Below are 24,129 nucleotides of genomic sequence, written 5' to 3' on the forward strand. Positions count from 1 at the left end.
GGAGGAAAGAAGAGTTGTTGCTTGGAAATGCAGTGTAAATTTCAGAAGTTAAATTTAATTTAAAAATAAAATATAAGACTCTTGCTTGGGCTGGGAAAAGGGAGAAGACTTAATTAGGATTAAAATTGCATTAAGTGAAGCTCTTCTAAGAGTTACTGAAATAAAAGTTATGGAAATTCTTTAAAGAAAAGTTTACCTGTCACTGCCTTCATGTGACTGATGACTGTATTTTCCCTGCTGCACCCAGCCTACTGCTGTGCAAACACATTCTTACATGGCTATGGCCACAAAGCAAGCAGTTACTCCTTAATTCCCCCTGTATCACTGCCTAGTCCTTAAGGGCTAGATACAGCCAGCATCATTCTGCAGGCTCAAAGAGAATCACAGATCAGAGACCCTATTGGACTCTGATCCCAACCCCTTTGAGAAAAAAAAATTTACAATAAAAACATCATCGAGACTTTCCTATGGTGTCTGGCACATAAAGACATCTACTCTGAGGATTTTCTAGACCATTATAATCATTTTCAAGCTCTGTGGGGTCTTAATTGATGGTTCTGTTCCTCAGTCGAAGAAGGCAAAGAACAATTCTTTGAGAAAACATTCTCTTTTTTTGCCATAACCTATCTTCCTGTGAAGGTGACAGAGCCCCCTACCCACATTAGCTCTTCCCACAAATAAAATTTAGCTTTACTATCTTGTCTCCTATTTCTCAGGTCAAGTTTCATTTTTTTCCAGAGAAATCAATCTCAAAGTATTGGTTAATGGTATGTTTACAAAGCGTGAGTGAAAAGACATTTTTGAAGTACACTTTGAAAACATTGCAGTTCATCTATTTTTTCTAGATATCTAACGGCTGATTTGAATCAGGTGTTTGTGGCCACCAGGCTATCTCCCCTGCCTTAATCCATGTTTTCATGCTGTACTCTTGGTTTATTCAGTGAACCCAAAATGGGTCCACTGCAGCATTTGAAGTGGAAATGCTGTTGAGGACAGATGCTACCAAGGCGTCAACTGCCCTCGGTGTGAAGCATAGGCAATAGGCATCCCTCGAAGACTCAGTGAGAAGAAACCCTTCACCTGGGGAATAGGTAGTATCCTCTTTGTAATGGAAACAGTCTTCTTGCTCTGCTTTTGCTGCCAGGAAACCCTGAAGAGATGTTAGCCCCAATTCTGCTTCTTCTTAAACCATTAATCTGTCATTTTATATTCTTTGGTTTTTCCTATTTTAAATATAATGTTTATTTTAAAATTGTTGTGTTTTATGGCAAATTGTCTCAAAACCTTATAACTTGTTGACTATGTCAATCATTTAAATATTGGGTAAAGATGCTAAAACGGTAATTCAAGAACAAGATGGAAAAATTATTAAGTTGCCTTTTATCCAGAGATTCCACAATGCAGTAACTTTATCAGTTTGTACTGAAAAGCCTTCCTCTTCCCATTAGTTCTGCTAAAAATATTTGTACCTTCAGAATAGGCCTTGACCACCAAAGACTGCTCAAATTTTTCTTCTTAATTTATAATGAATTTGCTTGCTGCCTTACTGTTGGTGTTCTTGCATCCCTCAAGCTTAGATATGAAAATTTTAAGACTAGTCAAAATAAGAAGCTCAAAAAACAATAACTCAAAATGGATCAGGGAAATTATATATAAAACCTAAAATTATAAAAGCTTTAAAAGAAAACACAGGAGAAAATCTTTGTGATGTGGTTTAGGCTAAGATTTCTTAGCTATAATACCAAATGCATAATCCATAAAGAAAACAAAAGATAAACTGGGCTTCATCAAAATTAAAAACTTCTCTTCTTCAAAAGACACTATTAAGAAAATAAAAAGTCAAGCCATAGGCTGAGTTGATGTATTTGCAAAGCATAATCTGATAAATGACTTGTATCCAAAATATAGTTTAAAACTTTGGAAGCTCATTTATATGAACATACAAAAAAAAAAATTGACCAAAAAATTAAAACAAACACTTCACCAAAGAAGATATTTAGATTACCAATAAGCATGTAAAAAGTTGTTCAACAGTATTAGTCACTAACTGCAAACTAAAACCACGATGAGATACTATGCACTTTTAGAATGTCTAAAATTAAAAGACCTGAGCATACCAAGTGTTCGCAAGGATATGGAAGAGCTGGAGCTCTCATCAATTGGTGATGGGAATTTAGTGATTGTTTGAAATTTGATAAAACTTACTCTCTGGACTATTATATGGCCATGGTCCACGTGAGCTGGAAAATAATTATGAATTTTCCACTAATTAGATAAGAAGGAAATAAGTATTTTTTATTTTTAACTATTTTTATTGCATAGTTCAACATATATATAAAGAAAAGAAATTAAAAAACAATAGTTTTCAAAGCTTCTTCAACAAGTAATTTATAGGGCAGATCCCAGAGTTTGTCATGGGTTATCATATGATCCTCTCATATTTTTCCTTCTAGCTGTTCCAGAATATAGGAGGCTAGGAGGTTTAAATATTTTTTTAACATCACTATTGACTTTTTTTCCTTCTTTTTTTTTTTTTTTTGTGAAAAATAATGTGGACTTCCTGGAAGATGGCGGCTTAGTAAGACGCGCGGATCTTAGTTTCTTCTCCAGGACACCTACTAGGGGAGTAGAAACGATACAGAAAGCGCCCAAAGCCACAACAGAGATAAAAAAGACAGCGTACCCCATCCTGGAACGGCTGGCTGGCTGAGAGAAGCAGCTCGGGTGAGATCGCCGAGGCGCGCGGGCCTTACCGGGCGGGGTGACAAGCGGCCGGAGTTACTCCCTTCCCCCTTCCCGGGCCGGCTGGGAGAATTGGAGAGGTGGTCCCCTGAAACCAAGGCGACTGGCGCCCACACCACGCGCAGCCCCCGGACCAACTGAGAGAATTGGATCGGAAACCCCCAGGCCGCGGAGAACGGTGACCCCGTGACTCCCGGGGAACGTGCACTCTCTCGGGCGGGCCGCTGCCGCTGGCGCCCTCCCGCCACGCTTGTTGCCCAGGACCGACTAGGAAATTCGGACGGGCTCTTTCCCTGGCTGCAGCGACCAGCAACCCTCCCTGCGTTCGGACCCCGGGCCGGCTCAAGCCGCTTCGGCTAGCGAACCCCCAGGACGGCGAGAGTTTTCCAAAGTTTAAGGTCCCACAGCACCTTTTACTGGTGGGACCCGCAGACAAACATGTGCCACGAGCGCCACCTACTGGGCAGGATAAGAAAAACAGAACCCAGAGATTTCACAGAAAAATATTACAACCTTGCTGGGTCCAACACCAAGAGAAATCTGAATAAATGCCCAGACGCCAGCAGCAGAAGATAACTGTCCACACTCAAAAGATTGAGAATATGGCTCAGTCAAAGGAACAAACCAATAGCTCAAATGAGACACAAGAGCTGAGACAACTAATGCTGAATATACGAACAGAAATGGAAAACCTCTTCAAAAATGAAATCGATAAATTGAGGGAGGACATGAAGAGGACATGGGCTGAACATAAAGAAGAAATAGAAAAACTGAAAAAACAAATCGCAGAACTTATGGAAGTGAAGGATAAAGTAGCAAACATAGAAAAAATAATGGATAGCTACAATGATAGATTTAAAGAGACAGAAGATAGAATTAGTGATTTGGAGGATGGAACATCTGAATTCCAAAAAGAAACAGAAACTATAGGGAAAAGAATGAAAAAATTTGAACAGGGTATCAGGGAACTCAAGGACAATATGAACCGCACAAATATACGTGTTGTGGGTGTCCCAGAAGGAGAAGAGAAGGGAAAAGGAGGAGAAAAACTAATGGAAGAAATTATCACTGAAAATTTCCCAACTCTTATGAAAGACCTAAAATTACAGATCCAAGAAGTGCAGCACACCCCAAAGAGATTAGACCCAAATAGGCGTTCTCCAAGACACTTACTAGTTAGAATGTCAGAGGTCAAAGAGAAAGAGAAGATCTTGAAAGCAGCAAGAGAAAAACAATCCATTACATACAAGGGAAACCCAATAAAACTTTGTGTAGATTTCTCAGCAGAAACCATGGAAGCTAGAAGACAGTGGGATGATATATTTAAAATACTAAAAGAGAAAAACTGCCAACCAAGACTCCTATATCCAGCAAAATTATCCTTCAAAAATGAGGGAGAAATTAAAACATTCTCAGACAAAAAGTCACTGAAAGAATTTGTGACCAAGAGACCAGCTCTGCAAGAAATACTAAAGGGAGCACTAGAGTCAGATACAAAAAGACAGAAGAGAGAGATATGGAAAAGAGTGTAGAAAGAAGGAAAATCAGATATGATATATATAATACAAAAGGCAAAATGTTGGAGGAAAATATTATCCAAACAGTAATAACACTAAATGTCAATGGACTGAATTCCCCAATCAAAAGACATAGATTGGCAGAATGGATTAAAAAACAGGATCCTTCTATATGCTGTCTACAGGAAACGCATCTTAGACCCAAAGATAAACATAGGTTGAAAGTGAAAGGTTGGGAAAAGATATTTCATGCAAATAACAACCAGAAAAGAGCAGGAGTGGCTATACTAATATCCAACAAATTAGACTTCAAATGTAAAACAGTTAAAAGAGACAAAGAAGGACACTATATACTAATAAAAGGAACAATTAAACAAGAAGACATAACAATCATAAATATTTACGCACCGAATCAGAATGCCCCAAAATACGTGAGGAATATACTGCAAACACTGAAAAGGGAAATAGACTCATATACCATAATAGTTGGAGACTTCAACTCACCACTCTCATCAAGGGACAGAACATCTAGACAGAGGATCAACAAAGAAATAGAGAATCTGAATATTACTATAAATGAACTAGACTTAATAGACATTTATAGGACATTACATCCCACAACAGCAGGATACACCTTTTTCTCAAGTGCTCATGGATCATTCTCAAAGATAGACCATATGCTGGGTCACAAAGCAAGTCTTAACAAATTTAAAAAGATTGAAATCTTACACAACACTTTCTCGGACCATAAAGGAATGATGTTGGAAATCAATAATAGGCAGAGTGCCAGAAAATTCACAAATACGTGGAGGCTCAACAACACACTCCTAAACAACGACTGGGTCAAAGAAGAAATTGCAAGAGAAATTAGCAAATACCTCGAGGCGAATGAAAATGAAAACACAACATATCAAAACTTATGGGACGCAGCAAAGGCAGTGCTAAGAGGGAAATTTATTGCTCTAAATGCCTATATCAGAAAAGAAGAAAAGGCAAAAATTCAGGAATTAACTATCCATTTGGAAGAACTGGAGAAAGAACAGCAAGCTAACCCCAAAGCAAGCAAAAGGAAAGAAATAACAAAGATTAGAGCACAAATAAATGAAATTGAAAACATGAAAACAATAGAGAAAATCAATAAGGCCAGAAGTTGGTTCTATGAGAAAATCAATAAGATTGATGGGCCCTTAGCAAGATTGACAAAAAGAAGAGAGAGGATGCAAATAAATAAGATCAGAAATGGAAGAGGAGACATAACTACTGACCTCACAGAAATAAAGGAGGTAATAACAGGATACTATGAACAACTTTATGCTAATAAATACAACAATTTAGAGGAAATGGACGGGTTCCTGGAAAGACATGAACAACCAACTTTGACTCAAGAAGACATAGATGACCTCAACAAACCAATCACAAGTAAAGAAATTGAATTAGTCATTCAAAAGCTTCCTAAAAAGAAAAGTCCAGGACCAGATGGCTTCACATGTGAATTCTACCAAACGTTCCAGAAAGAATTAGTACCAATTCTCTTCAAACTCTTCAAAAAAATCGAAGTGGAGGGAAAGCTACCTAATTCATTCTATGAAGCCAACATCACCCTCATACCAAAACCAGGCAAAGATATTACAAAAAAAGAAAACTACAGACCAATCTCTCTAATGAATATAGATGCAAAAATCCTCAACAAAATTCTAGCAAATTGAATCCAGCAACACATTAAAAGAATTATACATCATGACCAAGTAGGATTCATCCCAGGTATGCAAGGATGGTTCAACATAAGAAAATCAATTAATGTAATACACCATATCAACAAATCAAATCAGAAAAATCACATGATCATCTCAATTGATGCAGAGAAGGCATTTGACAAGATTCAACATCCTTTCCTGTTGAAAACACTTCAAAGGATAGGAATACAAGGGAACTTCCTTAAAATGATAGAGGGAATATATGAAAAACCCACAGCTAATATCATCCTCAATGGGGAAAAATTGAAAACTTTCCCCCTAAGATCAGGAACAAGACAAGGATGTCCACTATCACCACTATTATTCAACATTGTGTTGGAGGTTCTAGCCAGAGCAATTAGACAAGAAAAAGAAATACAAGGCATCAAAATTGGAAAGGAAGAAGTAAAACTATCACTGTTTGCAGACAATATGATACTATACGTCGAAAACCTGGAAAAATCCACAACAAAACTACTAGAGCTAATAAATGAGTACAGCAAAGTAGCAGGTTACAAGATCAACATTCAAAAATCTGTAGCATTTCTATACACTAGTAATGAACAAGCTGAGGGGGAAATCAAGAAACAAATCCCATTTACAATTGCAACTAAAAGAATAAAATACCTAGGAATAAATTTAACTAAAGAGACAAAAAACCTATATAAAGAAAACTACAAAAAACTGCTAAAAGAAATCACAGAAGACCTAAATAGATGGAAGGGCATACCGTGTTCATGGATTGGAAGACTAAATATAGTTAAGATGTCAATCCTACCTAAATTGATTTACAGATTCAATGCAATACCAATCAAAATCCCAACAACTTATTTTTCAGAAATAGAAAAACCAATAAGCAAATTTATCTGGAAGGGCAGGGTGCCCCGAATTGCTAAAAACATCTTGAGGAAAAAAAACGAAGCTGGAGGTCTTGCGCTGCCTGACTTTAAGGCATATTATGAAGCCACAGTGGTCAAAACAGCATGGTATTGGCATAAAGATAGATATATCGACCAATGGAATCGAATAGAGTGCTCAGATATAGACCCTCTCATCTATGGACATTTGATCTTTGATAAGGCAGTCAAGCCAACTCACCTGGGACAGAGCAGTCTCTTCAATAAATGGTGCCTAGAGAACTGGATATCCATATGCAAAAGAATGAAAGAAGACCCATCTCTCACACCCTATACAAAAGTTAACTCAAAATGGATCAAAGATCTAAACATTAGGTCTAAGACCATAAAACAGTTAGAGGAAAATGTTGGGAGATATCTTATGGATCTTACAACTGGAGGTGGTTTTATGGACCTTAAACCTAAAGCAAGAGCAGTGAAGAAGGAAATAAATAAATGGGAACTCCTCAAAATTAAACACTTTTGTGCATCAAAGAACTTCATCAAGAAAGTAGAAAGACAGCCTTCACAATGGGAGACAATATTTGGAAATGATATATCAGATAAAGGTCTAGTATCCAGAATTTATAAAGAGATTGTTCATCTCAACAACAAAAAGACAGCCAACCCAATTACAAAATGGGAAAAAGACTTGAACAGACACCTCTCAGAAGAGGAAATACGGATGGCCAAGAGGCACATGAAGAGATGCTCAATGTCCCTGGCCATTAGAGAAATGCAAATCAAAACCACAATGAGATATCATCTCACACCCACCAGAATGGCCATTATCAACAAAACAGAAAATGACAAGTGCTGGAGAGGATGCGGAGAAAGAGGCACACTTATCCACTGTTGGTGGGAATGTCAAAGGGTGCAACCACTGTGGAAGGCAGTTTGGTGGTTCCTCAAAAAGCTGAATATAGAATTGCCATACGACCCAGCAATACCATTGCTAGGTATCTACTCAAAGGACTTAAGGGCAAAGACACAAACGGACATTTGCACACCAATGTTTATAGCAGCATTATTTACAATTGCAAAGAGATGGAAACAGCCAAAATGTCCATCAACAGAAGAGTGGCTAAACAAACTGTGGTATATACATACGATGGAATATTATGCAGCTTTAAGACAAGATAAACTTATGAACCATGTAATAACATGGATGGACCTAGAGAATATTATGCTGAGTGAATCCAGCCAAAAACTAAAGGACAAATACTGTATGGTCCCACTGATGTGAACGGACATTCGAGAATAAACTTGAAATATGTCATTGGTAACAGAGTTCAGCAGGAGTTAGAAACAGGGTAAGACAATGGGTAATTGAAGCTGAAGGGATACAGACTGTACAACGGGACTGGATATAAAAACTCAGAAATGGACAGCACAATACTACCCAATTGTAATGCAATTATGTTAAAACACTGAATGAAGCTGCATGTGAGGTATAGGTTTTCTGTTTTTGTTTTTTTTTGTTTTTTTTTCTTTCTATTATTGTTTTAATTCTTATTCTGTTGTCTTTTTATTTCTTTTTCTAAATCGATGCAAATGTACTAAGAAATGATGAATATGCAACTATGTGATGTTATTAAGAATTACTGATTGTACATGTAGATTGGAATGATTTCTAATTGTTTTGTTAATTCTTTTTTTAATTAATAAAAAAAATGTCATTGTCTTAGGAATATGATTTGGCCTCTTAGTTTTTTTTCTTTTTTAAAAAACATTTTTATAAACAAGACAACATACAAACACAAACATTCTTAACATGCAAACATTCCATACATGGTGTACAGTCAGTGGCTCACAATATCATCACATAGTTGTATATTCATCACCATGATCATTTTTTAGAATATTTACATCACTCTAAAAATTGTAATAAAAGGAAAAAAAAAATAATGTGGATGCAAAAAACCTATAAATTTCAAAGCACAGTACCACAATTGGTTGTAGAACATATTTCATGGTTTGACATGGGTTACAATCTCACAATTTTAGGTTTTTACTTCTAGCTGCTCTAAAATACTGGAGACTAAAAGAGATATCAATTTAATGATTCAGCATTCATATTCATTTGTTAAGTCCTATCTTCTATGTATAATTCCACCATCACCTTTGATCTTTCTGTGCCTCTCATTGGGGTTGTTTCAGCCATGGCAATTCTAGGTTTTTTTGTATTGGAAGGGTCTGTCACTAATACGGGGTAGGGAGATGGAACTATCTGATGTTCTGGAGAGGCTTAGGGTTCAGGATTCATCTGGAGCAGGGACCAATCTAAAGGTTGTAGGTTTCTGGCAAGTTAGTCTAGTGCCTGGATCCCTTGTGGAATCTTATATATTGCTCTAGGTGTTCTTTAGGATTGCCTGGAAGGGTCCTGGTTGGGGGTTGGCAGGTTATGATAGGTAGCAAGGTCTACCTGAAGTTTGTGTAAGAGCAACCTCCAGAGTAGCCTCTCGACTCTATTTGAACTCTCTCTGCCACTGATACTTTATTAATTACACTTCTTTTACCCCTTTTTGGTCAGGATGGAATTGTTGATCACGGTGCCAGGTCTGGATTCATCCCTGGGAGCCAACTCCCACGTTGCCAGGGAGATTCTCTCCCCTGGATGTCATAACCCATGTAGGGGGGAAGGAAATGATTTCACTTGCACAGTTGATCTTAGAGAGACAGGCCACATCTGAGCAACAAAAGAGGTCCTCCAGAAGTAACTCTTAGGCATGCATATAGGTAGTCTAAGCTTCTCTGCTACATACATACTCTTCACATGAGTAAGTCTCATGTTGGAGGCCATGGCCTATTCATTTGGGTGTCTCTAAAGTTTGACACAGTATCAGGGGATTCCCTGCTGGTAAGGTTTAATAGTTCTATAGTCTTTCTCCCCTCCCTCAGGGGACTTTGCCAATACTTTTTGATTATCTGCTTAATATACTCTAGGATGTATCCAGGCATTACAATAATCTATACAGGATTAAAAGACCTCTTTCTCATTCTGTGCTCCCTGTGTTTCATTTGTTCAAATGAGCTATACAGATAGGTTGAATTAGATTATGCATTACAGAAAATTTTAGTTCCAGACCAAATAAACCTTTTTTCCAATGGTCTCAAAGAGTATATGTGGTTCTAAAATATAGACACTGTCTTCCTTACCCTTGTGTTCTGAATTACTTTAACCCCAACCTGTTTGGCTTCATTCTTATCTCTAAATATCAGGTTATATATATATATATAGCAGCCTCTCAAAATCCAGAAATAATAATCACCACTCTGGACTTAATATGTCTGCTCTAAAAGCTTAAATCTAGGCCCCTGTTTTGTTATAAGCATTTTCTAAAGGTGACCATACCATTCTTGTTCTTTTGCTTCTGGCTTATTTTGTCTCACCAAATGTCCCACATGTTCATTCACATGCCTCATGACATTATTCCTTTTTGTAGCAGCACAACCTTTGTTCATAAGTATACACCATCGTTCACCAATCTACTTCTCCATCAGTGCATCCTTCAGCCACCTGCATTCATCAGACATTATGTAGAGGGCCCAAAGTCCATAGTCAATCAACATTCTCAATTGTAGATAATTTCATTGTTCCCGAGAGAAAGAAAGCCAATAAACACACCCTGACCAAATAAGAAATCTAAACCTCCTCTTAACTCTTGTCCCTCCCCCCATTATTTACCTCTGCTGTTGCTGTGGTAGTGCTGTTGGTTTCCTTTTGAGCATAGCTCATAGGAAGCAATAGATGTTTTTCCCCTGTACCCTGGACTTAAACACTCTGTACAAGAATCATATCTTTATAGTAATTTTTGCGAGAACTAACTCATATTTCTAGTGTTAATCAGTGGGACACGTAGGTTTATACAACCCCCTTTCAATCTTGTTCACCTTCAGTATGGTCATATTGCTTCTAAGCCCACTAGAGAACCACCTTCACCCCTATCCATTCCCTTATATTGGAGTTCAACCTCATTAGCTAACAGTTCACCCCATCTCTAGCTTCTATGTATCTCTAAGTCCCCTATATTCTGTATTATAAGCCTCTGATAATACCTTTATGCTGGTCATAAGTGGAATCATACGGTATCTATCCTTTTGTGTCTGGCTGAGTTCACTCAGCATTATGTCTTCAAGGCTTATCATTCTTGGCATGTGCTTCAGGACATCATTTTGTCTTACTGCTGCATAATATTCCATCATATGTATATACCTGTGCTGGTTTAAAAGGATGTATGCCCCCTAAAAAAGCCATGTTTTAATCAAAATCCATTTCATAAAGGTAGAATAATCCCTATTCAATACTGTATGTTTGAAACTGTAATCAGATCATCTCCCTGGATGATGTGATTTAGTCAAGAGTGGTTGTTAAACTGAATTAGGTGACGACATGTCTCCACCCATTTGGGTGGGTCTTGATTGGTTTCTTGGAGTCCTATAAAAGAGGAAACATTTTGGAGAATGAGCGATTCAGAGAGAACAGAGCAGAACGACATAGCCATGAGAAGCAGAGTGAGAATGCTACAGCACCCCAAAGCAGAGAGTCCATGAGCCAGCGACCTTTGGAGGTGAAGAAAGAAAATGCCTCCAGGGGAGCTTCATGAACCAGGAAGCTAGGAGAGAAAGCTAGCAGATGATACCGTGTTCACCATGTGCCCTTCCAGCTGAGAGAGAAGCCCTGACTGTGTTCGCCATATACCTTCTCACTTGAGAGAGAAACCCTGAACTTCATCGACCTTCTTGAACCAAGGTATCTTTCCCTGGATGGATAACTTTGATTGGACATTTCTATTGACTTGTTCTAATTGGGACATTTTCTCAGCCTTAGAACTGTAAACTACCAACCTATTAAATTCCTCTTTTTAAAAGCCATTCTGTTTCTGGTATATTGCATTCCAGCAGCTAGCAAACTAGAACAATACCACATTTTGTTTATCCACTCATCTGTTGATGGGCATTTGGGTTGTTTCCATCTTTTGCTGCTATGAACATGCTGCTATGAACATCGGTGTGCAAATGTGTGTTTTTGTTGCTGCCTTCAGTTCTGCTGGGTCTATACCCAGTAGTACCCAAGTAGTACTATTGCTGGGTCATAGGGCAACTTGATATTTAGTTTCCTAAGGAACCGCCAAACAGTCTTCCATAGTGGCTACACCATTATACCTTCCCACCAGCAATGCATAAGTGTCCCATTTTCTCCACATCCTCTCCAACATTTATAGTTTCCTATTTGTTTAATAGTAGCCATTCTTATAGGTGTGAGGTGGTATCTCAATGTAGGCTTGATCTGCATTTCCCTTATAGCCAATAAAAATGAGCATCTCTTCATGTGCTTTTGAGCCATCTGTATTTGCTCTGCAGAAGAATGCCTATTCATATCTTTAGCCCATTTTATAACTGGGTTGTTTGTTCTTTTGTTGTTGAATTGTATGATTTCTTAGCATATACAGGAAATCAAACATTATCCGATATGTGATTTCCAAATATTTCCTCCCACTGAGTTGGCTGCTGCTTCACCTTTTGACAAAGTCTTTTGAAGTGCAGAAGCATTTGATTTTGAGGAGTTCCCACTTACCTATTTTTTCTTTTGTTGCTTGTGCTTTGGGTATAAGTTTAGGAAGCTACCTCCTATTACTAGGTCTTGAAGATATTTCCCTACATTTTCTTCTAGAAGCTTTATGGTGCTAGTTCTTATATTTAGGTGTTTGATCCATTTTGAGTTAATTTTTGTGTAGGGTATAGATAGGGGTCCTCTTTCATTCTCTTGGCTGTTGATATCCAGTTCTTCCATGCCCAATTATTGAAAAGACTATTTTGTCCCAGTTCAGAGGATTTGAGAGCCTTTTCAAAAATCAGTTGACCATAGATTTGGTGGTCTATTTCTGCACTCTCAATTCAATTCCATTGGTCAGTGCTTCTGTCTTTGTGACAGTACCATGCTGTTTTGAACACTGTGGCTTTATAATAGGTTTTAAAGTCAGGAAGTGTTAATCCTCCCACATTGTTCTTCTATTTTGGGATGCTTTTAGCTATTCGGGGTCTCTTTGCATTCCAGAGAATTTGGTAATTAACTTTTCCAAATCTTCAAAGTACGTTGTTGGAATTTGATTGCTAGTGTGTTGAACCTGTAGATCAATTTGGGGAGAATTGATATCTTAACTATATTTAGCCTTCCTATCCATGAGTAGCAAATGTCTTTCCACATATGTAGTTCTCCTTTGATTTATTTTAGCATTGTTATGTAGTTTGCTGTGTACAAGTCCTTTATGTCCCTAGTTAAGTTCATTCCTAAGTACTCGATTCTTTTAGTTGCTATTTTGAGTGGAATTTTTTCTTTGACTCCTCAGGTAGGGCATTGTTTGTGTATAAAAATGTTACTGATTTTTGTAATTTAATTTTATATCCTGCCACCTTGCTGAATTTGTTTTATTAGCTCAAGTAACTGTGCTGTAGATTTCCCAGGATCTTCCAAGTATAATATTATATCACCTGCAAACAATGAGAGTTTTACTTCTTCCTTTCCAATTTGGATGCTTTTATTTCCCGATTGCTCTAGCTAGAACTTCTAGTACAATGTTGAATAATAGTGGTGACAGTGGGCTTTCTTGTCTTGTTCCTGATCTTAGACTGAAAGCTTACAGTCTCTCTCCATTGAGTATGATGCTGTCTATTGGTTTTTCATATATTCCTGTTGTCGTATTGAGGTAGTTACCTTTGATGTCTATCTTTTGGAGTGTTTTTATCAGAAAAGGATACTGAATTTTGTCAATGCTTTTTCAGCATCAGTCGAGATGATGATGTGATTTTTCCCTTTCAATTTGTTAATGTGCTGTGTTACATTAATTGATTTTCTTTCATTGAGCCATCCTTGCATTCCTGATATAAACCCCACTTGGTCATGGTATATAATTCTTTTAATGTGTTGTTGGATTCGATTTGCTAATATTTTATTGAAAATTTTGCATCTATGTTCATTAGGGAGATTGGCCTGTAGTTTTCCTTTCTTATAGCATCTTTATGTGGTTTTGGTATTAAAATGATATTAGCTTCATAAAATTAGTTAGGTAGAGTTCCTTTTTCCTGAATTTTTTGGAAAAGTTTGAGCAGGATTGGTGTTAGTTTTCTTTAGAATGTTTGATAAAAATCCCCTGTGAAGCCATCTGGCCCTGGGCTTTTCTTTGTAGGAAGATTTTTGATGACTGATTGAATCTCTTTACTTGGTTTGTTGAGATCATAGTATCCTCTTACGATTTCTTTTATTTCTTCAGGGTCTGTGCTAATACACCCCTTCTCATTTCTGATTTTGTTTATTTACATTTTCTCTCTTTTTTTCTTTGTCAGTCTTGCTAGTGGCCCATCAATTTTATTGATTTTCTCAAAGAACCAACTTTTGATTTTATTGATTCTTTCTATTCTTTTCTTTTCCCTCTTTCTCTTTGTATTCTTTAAATTACCCTTAATGATACCTTTGATTCTGTGCCCTTCTCCGGAACCCTCTCTCCTATTTTTTTTTCCAGCTGGCAGAACTCCTTTTAGTATTTCTTGTACAGCCAGTCTCTTATTGACAAATTCTTTCAGGACTTCTCTTTGTGAAAACTTTAATCTCTCCCTCAGGTTTGAAGGACAGTTTGGCTGGGTACAGAATTCTTGGCTGGAAGTATTTCTTTCAGGATCTTGAATATATCATACCACTGCCTTCTTGCCTCCAGGGTGCTAGTTGAGTAGTCTGAACTCAGGCTTATTTGGTTTCTCTTGTATGTTGTAGAATGCTTTTATCACTGCTCTCAGGATTTTCTGCTTCTCTTCAACATTTGACAGAGTGATTAGTATGTGTCTTGGGGAAGACCTAATTGGATTTATTCTGTTTGAAGTTCATTGGAATTCTTTGACTTGTGTATTTATGTCCTTCATGGGGGTTGGTAAGTTTTCCTCCATTATATCCTCAACTCCTCCTCCTAGCCCTTACTCCTCTCTTCCTCTTCTGTGATACCAGTGATTCTTATATTTGTGTGCTTTGTTTTCTCTATCATTTTCCTGAGATCTAATTCAATTTTTTCCATCTTTTTTGCCATTTGCTGTTTTGAGTCTTTAAAGTCAGTTATCCTGTCCTTTATATCACTTGTTCTTTCTTCTGTCTCTCCAAATCTGGTGTTGCGTGCCTCTAGTATGTTCTTTATTTGGTCAACAGAGTCTTTAATCTCTGATATCTGCTGTTTTTTTTATTTATTCTTTCAAATTTCTCTTTATGCTCTTCTCTGTCTTCTTGATCTCCTTTATGTCATTTGCTATCCCACTTATTTTATTAAGTAGACTTGCATGAATATCTTTGATTAGTTGTTCCAACGTCTGTGCCTCCTCTGGTGTTTTAATTTGGTCATTAGGCAGGGCTATATCTGTCTGCATTGTGATATGCTTAGTGATCTTCTGCTGTCTTCATGGCATATAAATATCTTGATTGATTTACTTTGGGTGTTGATTTCTTTCAGTAGTCTAAGGCTTTGTGTTTGCAGGATGGTTGTACAGCAGGGACCAGGGCTCGGGGTGGAGTACCCAGATTTGTTTCAGGGCAGGTTGGGTATGTTATGCTGATGCTTGTGAATGTGGCCAGGGAGGATATAGCTGTGCAGGTGCACTGGTCTGGGTGTTGTAACCAGTGTGTGCTGGCCTAAGGCACAGGACCCTTTGTGTGCATGTGTAGAGCTGTGTCAGGATGTCGGTGTTATGCCTTCATGAATTGGGTACAGATGTGACCGGACTGTGCAGGTCAGCACTTTCTTAGAGCTGGGAAGTGTGGCTGAGGGCCATATTCATGTATCGTTCTAGAACTGCTGTAAAATGCAGTTCCCAGAGCTGAATGCATGACTGGGGCCTATACGCATGCGGGGTCTAAGAGTGCCATAAACTGATGCACAGAGCTCAGTGTGGGGGGCGAGGGTTGAGGCTGTGTGACACTATGGGGAGGGGAGTAGGAGTAGCCTGGGTATGGAGGTTAGTGCCCATAGGTTTTATAAGTTGGCAACGGCCTGCATGGAAAAGGGAGGGGAAGGTAGACTCGGGAGGGGTACAGGAGAGGTGGGTTGGGCTGCACTTGGGGTGGGGTGGGAGGCAAGTATGTGCCCTGGGGGCTGGTGGGGTGGGGGAATGGGTGACCTGATTCAGGTGCACAGGGTGTGGGGTGAGTCACGAGTCATGGGGCTGCACTGGTGAGGGTAGTGCACCCAAGGAATGCAGCCTGGCTTACCTTCTAGTCCCAGCTCCCATCTGCACTCCTGCTGGCTCCGCGTCTCCATACCAAGCTCTGGCTTCCTACCGTTCAGTTCCTTGGCCTCTGCAACCAGGGTATCATATGAGGTGCAGAAGGCTCTCCCAGGTCAGCTGCACTCTCCAATCACGGCCTGAGTCATCATCATGTCTCTTCTCTAACTTTTCCGTGGAGCAGGGCTAATCTCGAGCTACTCTATTTGGCCATTTTCCTGGTAGTCCAGGATTATTTTTATCGATCAAATCTTCTATATCTTTACTGAATTATTTGTCTACTTGGGCCAAGGTTGCTACATTGCACAACTATAGGGGGAACATTCTTATGGTGGTTAGGAATTGTACAGTCTACATCCTCATGGCTATATGGGGTGGTCCTGGCTTGACTTACACTTAAGGGGGAGAGGTGTGTTGAATTCAACTGCTATGGTATGGATTTGACTATTTCTCCTTACAGTTCTATCCAGTTTTACTTTATAAATTTCAGGCTATGTTAATAGATGCATATAAATAGAAGCATGATGAATTATATAGGTGCATGATAAATTACAAGTATAATTATTAGCCCTCAATAATGTCTTTTATCTACTTTGTCTGATAATAATTTAGTTACCATACTTCCTTTTCTTTAACGGTTTCATGTTTTATCTTTTTTTCAAACTTTCCCTTTAAGTCTTTCCATGTCTTTATGTTTTAGGAATGTTTTAGCATTTGGCTAGGGTTATTTGGTGGTTTGTTAGATTTCTGTCTTTCTCTTTTTCTGTACTATTTTCTTCTTTCAGGCCTGTTATGGGTGGGATTGCTGGAGTTTTGTTTATTTCTTCTCTAATGGCATATTCTATTTCTGTTCTTTTATTGGTTATTCTTGAAATGTTACCATGCAAACTTAATGAAGTCTAATATTAACATGTAAACTCCTCAAACAATGCAAGTACCAAAGATCAGCTCTGATAATTACCCTCCTGAAATTCTCTTATTTTTATGTCCAGTCTTCTCATTCTGTCTTTTTGTTAGACCCACTAATTAGACATACTCAAAACAATCATTTTTGTACAGCCAATATTTGTTTACATTTGCACACAAGCAGGGCTGGTTACATAATGTACAGGGCCCAGTGAAAAATAAAAATGTACGGCTTCTTATTAAAGAAAAAATAGGAAAAAGGCTTTTTCCTCTTTTATAGTCTCTCCCAGCCTGTCCTGGTATATTTATTTGCTATGTAATGTTGCTCTCCCTTGGGCATAGGGCTATCTCAGGGTAAGTGTAGACTCACACAGGCACCCAGAGACACATCCCATTACTTGGCACAGAAAGTGTTCATGTCTGACTCCCACCCTTCCTGGGCCAAGTCCCAGGCCCTCACCAGAAGCAGAGGAGTGGCAGCAGTCACTCAGTGGGATCAAGGGTGCAGGTGGCTGAGAATCATCCGAGGGAGGCAGAGAAGTAGCAGGACATAAGTCTGTACATAAGCTGAGTCTCCAAGCCCCTGTCACACACTTGATTGCCTCATCAGATTTTACTTACAAAATACAGATTCAAAGACAAAACTATTAAAGAATTTCAAGATGGTGACCACAGAACATTGCACTAGAAGGCACAGAGCATAATGTCCCCTTCTGAACACACACTCATGATGCCAGCCCTGCCTGCTGGCTTGCCAATTTCCCTGCTTGCCATTTCTTCTCGCATGTCTTTTCATCTTTATGAGATCATATTGCTTTGCATAGAGCATATTCTTTAGAATTTCCTTTAGTTTTGGTCTGTTGGTGGTAAACTCTTAGGTTTTATTTCTCTGAACATACCATTATTTCAGTCTGATTCTGAAAGACAGTTTTGTTGGGTACTTGATTTTACATTGTGGATTATTTTCTCATGGGACTCTGAGCACATTATTTCACCATCTTTTGGCTTCCTTTGTTTGTTTTGGGGGATAAGCTTTCAGTACATTGGACTTCTTTGAAGGCTATCTGCCATTTCTACCTTCTTCTAAGATCTTCTCCTTAGCTTGGTGTCATCAGTTTCACTATGAGGGACCAAGGTGTGAGATTTCTTTTTATTTTTCTTATCAGAAACCAATGTACTTCCAGGGTTTGTGGGTTGATATTTTTTATTCATCTGGAATATGCTCCTTAAATATTTCTCCTTCTCCTTTCTCATTCCATTTATTCTGGAATGATGAATAGATATATATTTTATCTTCTTACTCCATCTTCCATATCTCAGCTTCTCTTTCATATTTTCCATATTTTTGACTTCCTGTATAAATTCCTTTGAATCTCTCTTACAATTACTTTACTTTTCACCTACGATAATCTGCTATTAGTCTATTCACTAAGTTTTTTATTTCAAATACTATATATTTTATTTCTAGAAGTTTGATTTTATTCTTTTAAAAAATTCATTCATCATTTAATCCAGTCTTGTATTTCCTCTAACATAGTAAACATCTTTATTTTATATTGTGTGTGAAAATTCTAATATCCTTAGAATTTGTGAATTTTGATTATATTGTATTTTTTTCTGCTTATTCCTCCTCTTATTTAGCATTTTTTTTCAAAATATGTGTTCTGATTTTTGATAATGATTTCATAGGTCTTGGAACTTTATCAGTAGGATTTCTTTCAGTCCTGGATTGAAAATCAGTTACTTCCCAAAAGACTGATATTTGTTCTATTAGGTATCTGGAGGCATGATTAAACTAGGACAATTTTAAAATAAATTTTCAATCTGAAGCTTTTTGGAATACTCAGGTAGAATAAATTCAGGATACAAACATACGCTAGAAACAACTTGTCTTTAAAAATTCTTGTGGGATATTAATATTTTCCCATTTACCTAGCACCAAAATTCAAGGCAGGTAATTTCCTTTTTGTTTCTGTAAGGAGATATCATTTGTATTTCACACACACTGAATGTGTATTTCACACATGTATGAGTGTGTAGATCTTTGTGATCCAAGTATATGCAGGTGAGTTTCCTCTTAGACTTTCCCTTTGTCTTCTGACAAAGCCCTTCATGGCTATGAAATTTAAAGCTCAAGATCACCACTTACGGAAAGTGCCATCAAGATGAGACCTGGCCACAGTGCTCTACTTATTGTTGGGGATTTGCTTTCACTTTGTTTTTTTAAACTTTAGTTTGGAATAATTTTTGATTTACAGAAAAGTTACAAAGATAGTACAAAGAATATATGTTTCCCCTTGGTCCCTTTTTCATAGCCATGGTACATTTATCAAAACTAGTAAATTGACATTGGCATAATACAATTAACCAGCCTAATAATTTAATACAGATTTCACTGCTTTTTCCACTGATAAGCCTATTTCCATTGTTTCACTGAAATTTTGTTTTATGCACATTGCTCACTTTTTGCCCAGCCTACTGATGAATTTTAAAATATTTTTCTTTGCATTTTAACTAGACTTTTAGCTATTTTTAGTAACTAGGAAATTTGTCAGGGTATCTAGCATAGCATATCTCTGGAAAGGGAAGTCTAGTTTTTTTTTTCCCAAATAGGATTCCTGCAAATAGTATTCATAAACTGGGTTACCAAGTCAAATGTTTATTCTTATGTTTGTGTCCTTAAAATATTCTGGTCTATAAATATAGGCATTATTTTTATTGAGGGAAAAAATAATAATATTGTAAAATGAGACTAGAATAGAGATTCAAGAGAAAGAATCAAAAACTATTACAATACTGTAGGTGGGAGATAAAGTAAAGAACCTTAACAAGTCTGTTAGTAGTGTGAAAAGAAGGGAAGAAATAGCTTGAGGGACATGAGGAAGCAGAATATATAGAGTTTATTATTGAATGGATGTGGTAGGACTGGGAGAAGGAAGGGTCAGAGATGCCTCAGGGGTTTCAAGCTAAAGGGGCTGTTGATGATTTTCAGAAGTTAGGAGGAAAGACAAGGAGGAGATGATGGTGATTTTGATTTTTGATGTGTGAAATCTGAGGTGTTAATTGGTCATTAGAGTGAGATGTCCAATAGGCAGTTGTAAATGAAAGTAACAAATTTGAGAGAAGAGAGCAGAGCTAAAAGGAAGATAGTTGTGATGGAAAGCAAACAGAATAGAAAGAGAAATAAGGAATGGAGATGATTCATATACACAGAAAATGAGAAAATCATGGTAATTATGGAAGGGAGATAGAGCTCTGATCAACAAGTCATGCTTTTGCCACTTCTAGTGATCTTCATTCAAAGATTTTAATTTCGTGCCCCTGTGAAATTTTCTCAAGAATCTCCTGCCCTTACTTCCATCCAAAGGATAACACACACTAAGCTTAAAATCAGTTGATGCGGTGTTCTAGTTTGTTAGCTGCTGGAACGCAATATACCAGAAACTGAATGGCTTTTAAAAGGGGGAATTTATTAAGTTGCAAGTTTATAGTTCTAAGGCTATGAAAATGTTCCAATAAAAGCAAGGATATGGAAATGTCCAATCTAAGACATCCAGGGAAAGATACCTTGATTCAAGAAGGCCATGTTCAGGGTTTTTCTCTCAACTGGAAAGGCACATGGCGATATCTGCTAGCTTTCTCTCCAGGCTTCTTGTTTCATGAAGCTGCCCCAGGGGCGTTTTCCTTCTTCATCTCCAAAGGTCTCTGGCTACATGGGCTGCATGGTTCTTGTGACTCTGAAAGGGGCTCTATCCAATATGTTTCTTTTTTAAAGGATTCTGGTAAACTGATCAAGACCCACCTGGAATGGGTGGAGTCACATCTGCCTCTAATTAATACCCACAGTTAGGTGAATCACATCTCCATGGAGATAATCTAATCAAGTTTCTAACCTAAAATGATGAATAGGGGTTAAAAGAAAAGGCTGCCCCTACAAGATTGGATCAGGATTAAACCAGGCTATTCTAGGGTACATAATCCTTTCAAACTGGCACATGTGGATTAAAAGATTAATGCATTCTTTATATTTTCTTTTAGTTTCTAATGTTTTTTGTACCCTATCACATCCCTGACATTTACCCTCTGCTTGGTTTGTTTTGTTCCTGTCAGTATTTGAGATAAATAAAAGAAAAATTAATCCAGCAGGATCCATTAACCATTTATTGATTTTATGGTATATCCCAACATATTTTTCTTTTTAAGAAACAAAATATTGTCTGGTGTTAGAATTTAGTCACAGCATTTTGAACCACAACTTATAACTTTTCCTGTATTGGTGACTCCACATATGCTGTTACTATTTTGTGCAAAAATAATAATTTGTTACTTGTTAAGCAAAAATTAAGCCTGAGAAAATATTTGTAAATTGCTATTAATAGTTAAAATGTTATTTAATAGCAGTATTTATATTGCTACAGAGCATATACAGAATATGTTGTGAAATAATAATAGTATAATAACAATAATAATAATCTCTGAGCCAGGAACTATAATTTAGGAAAAGTGTTAAGGTGAGTTTTGACTCATTTATTGGGCTTATGGTTTTCAGGGACTTGATGCTGATTTCACATCAGAAAAGCATTGAGCAGTTGCAGGAAACTGTTAGACAGAAGCTGCTGAGTGATGATAACTGGAGGGAGAAGGTAATAATAATGTGGCTTTTGTCAGCATTTATCTTATTTGCTATTTTAAGTTCTCTCCATTTGCCAAAAACCATATCCCAGAAAGATTTATTTGCTTCTATCTACAACTTTTGATTCCTTTGGAATTTCCTAAACCAAATATGCTTATGATATGTGTGTTTTCCAAAATGTTAGATGACATAATGGGAAATAAAAAGATGAGATTAGAATCTGAAATCTTGTAAGATTAAAATAGCTCTTGGTTCTCTTCCAAAAGCATAATTTTACTTTTAAATATTTAATTTTTTCTCATAAACTGGCAGAGGCTGCATTCTAAAAAACAGGGAAATATTAATTCTTACAACTTCTCTACTTTTAAGAAAATACTGTTAGAGAATGTAAAGTAGCAAAATTATTGAATTATGAACATTTGACATATTTACCCTGGTGAAAAAAAAATGAATAAGAATTTAGCTTTCTGGCTACAATTTTCAAAGAAAATAAATGTATTGAGTTTTGTCTTTGGACTTTTTAATATTTTTCCACATTTCAATGATGAATATGTATTATTTTCATAATTTTAAAAGAATACAAAATAATTTAAATTATGAGTCCCTTCTTTCCCAGGCTGTGAACAGCTTTAGTCATTGAGGTATTAGCCATCATTTCCCTGCCATAAACTTCCAGTATTCCCTCGAAATGATCCCTGGGCCCTAATCTGCACACTGAGCCAGAGCTGTCCCCAATTCCTTCTCTTCCCCAACAAGTATCTATTCCTAGCACTAATCTTCTGCTTTGGTTTTCTGATTATGCCTTAAACTTCTTTCTAGAACTGGAGCTAGAAACTGAAATTCAGAATGTTTAACAGACAAGCTGTTAGATTAACAGATTCTTCTCTTTGGGTACTGGACCTTATAACTTGTAACCCCAAGCAACAAGCTTAGGCCACCTTCAAACTAACATCTCCACCTGAAAGCCCCACTCTGCCAGCCACCAAATTGAAGCCCTTTTTTTTTCTGGCTTAGGTCAAGACTAAATTCATCACTTTCATTTCTAATTTTCAAACAATAAACTATCCTTAGCCAATACTAGCCATCTGTAAATCAGTTCCCCTTCCCTTGTCCCTCAGTGTGCACATGTAGGCTGTGACAAAAAAAGATCACTATAACAACAGTTCCATGTGGACAGAAATGAAAATTTGAGAATATATACTAAAATTACTGTAAATGTCTCATCTTGTTTTGTTTTATTACACAAGCCTTCTCTTTTCTTTCTTCTCTAAGGCCCATACTTCCTTAATCCTAATTTTTATTAGCCTCAATCGTGTAATCAATCAGCTGGTTTGCTCTTGTTTACTTCCCCCATCCTTACCAATCTATGTTTAAAAATTCAAAAAGAAGCTGAAATGTTCAACCCAACTATAATAAAAAATATACAAATTATCATAATAAAGATTATTCTTCATTCCATGCAATGATAGAATAGTTTTTGTAATATGATGAAGATCCAGTAAGGTAGTCTCCAATATTTATTTTTCAAGGGGCTGCAAATTAAAGCAATCCTTTGTAGAATAGTTTGGCAATGTGTACCAAGAGATATTATAACGTTCTCATCTTTTAACTCAGAAATTTCACTGATACGATTAAGGTGGACAGAGATTCACTGATTCCTCCCTTCTTTCACGCTACTGAGCTCCTTCTCTTAGACTAATATAGTGAGTTTTCCAGCCTTGCCTTGTGTAGAATTTCCCCAACTCTACATTCAAACCCCACTAAGTGTTTTCAAATATACGTAACAGGACAAGAGGTCTCTGTGTTCAACTTCCACTCTACAACTCCTGCTCACTCTACCCTGCTCCCCAGGTGCTGACATGAACAGGCAGCATATGTTAGTGTTAGCATCTGACCATATAAAAGTATTATGTTTTTCTTTAATGCTGTTAATTTGACAATGAAAATAAATCTATATAAGATGCTACACATTTTATGCAGACCATGATAACTTTCTAATAAATAAATAATTTGATGTATTTTGGCATGCATAATTTTCTGTAGTATAAATGGACACCTCATTTTGTATAGAGAACATGACTTTTGTTAATAAATGGCATCATTTAGCTTCGCAGTAAATCAAGATCTGGACCAGTAAAGCCAAGGATTGATAATTATGTCTTGGCTATGTTAGCTACTGAGATATGAATAAAAGTTCCCTTAAAGTCCTCTCATGAAAAAGGAGGATTGCTAATATGACATTGTCATTTCTTTCTTGGGTCACTGTGCCTTTGCGTAGGAATGAAATGTTCTCTTTACAAATATATAATACACATATTAAGATAAACTTCATAACTTAAATGCTTTTAACATTTAAAAAAGTGCATAGCAATTTGTGCCTGTGCTTAATTATTTTAGAGTATGCAAAAGGCACATAATAGAATCAGTAGTTGCTATGCAACAAA

General features: G+C 37.2%; 1 protein-coding gene across 13 annotated transcripts in view; it reads left to right on the forward strand.

Annotated features, from left to right (window-relative positions):
* LEKR1 (leucine, glutamate and lysine rich 1) overlaps nt 1–24,129 on the forward strand; it is a 281,731-nt gene that overhangs the window by 213,073 nt on the left and 44,529 nt on the right. For all 13 annotated transcript variants that reach the window (XM_077160861.1, XM_077160870.1, XM_077160863.1 and 10 more), the window contains one exon: nt 21,602–21,695. In XM_077160861.1, the coding sequence (XP_077016976.1) occupies nt 21,602–21,695 (94 nt within the window). The remainder of the gene's footprint in view (nt 1–21,601; nt 21,696–24,129) is intronic.

Source organism: Tamandua tetradactyla, chromosome 5 (genome assembly GCF_023851605.1).
Source record: "Tamandua tetradactyla isolate mTamTet1 chromosome 5, mTamTet1.pri, whole genome shotgun sequence".
In the NCBI taxonomy this organism is placed as follows: domain Eukaryota; kingdom Metazoa; phylum Chordata; class Mammalia; order Pilosa; family Myrmecophagidae; genus Tamandua; species Tamandua tetradactyla.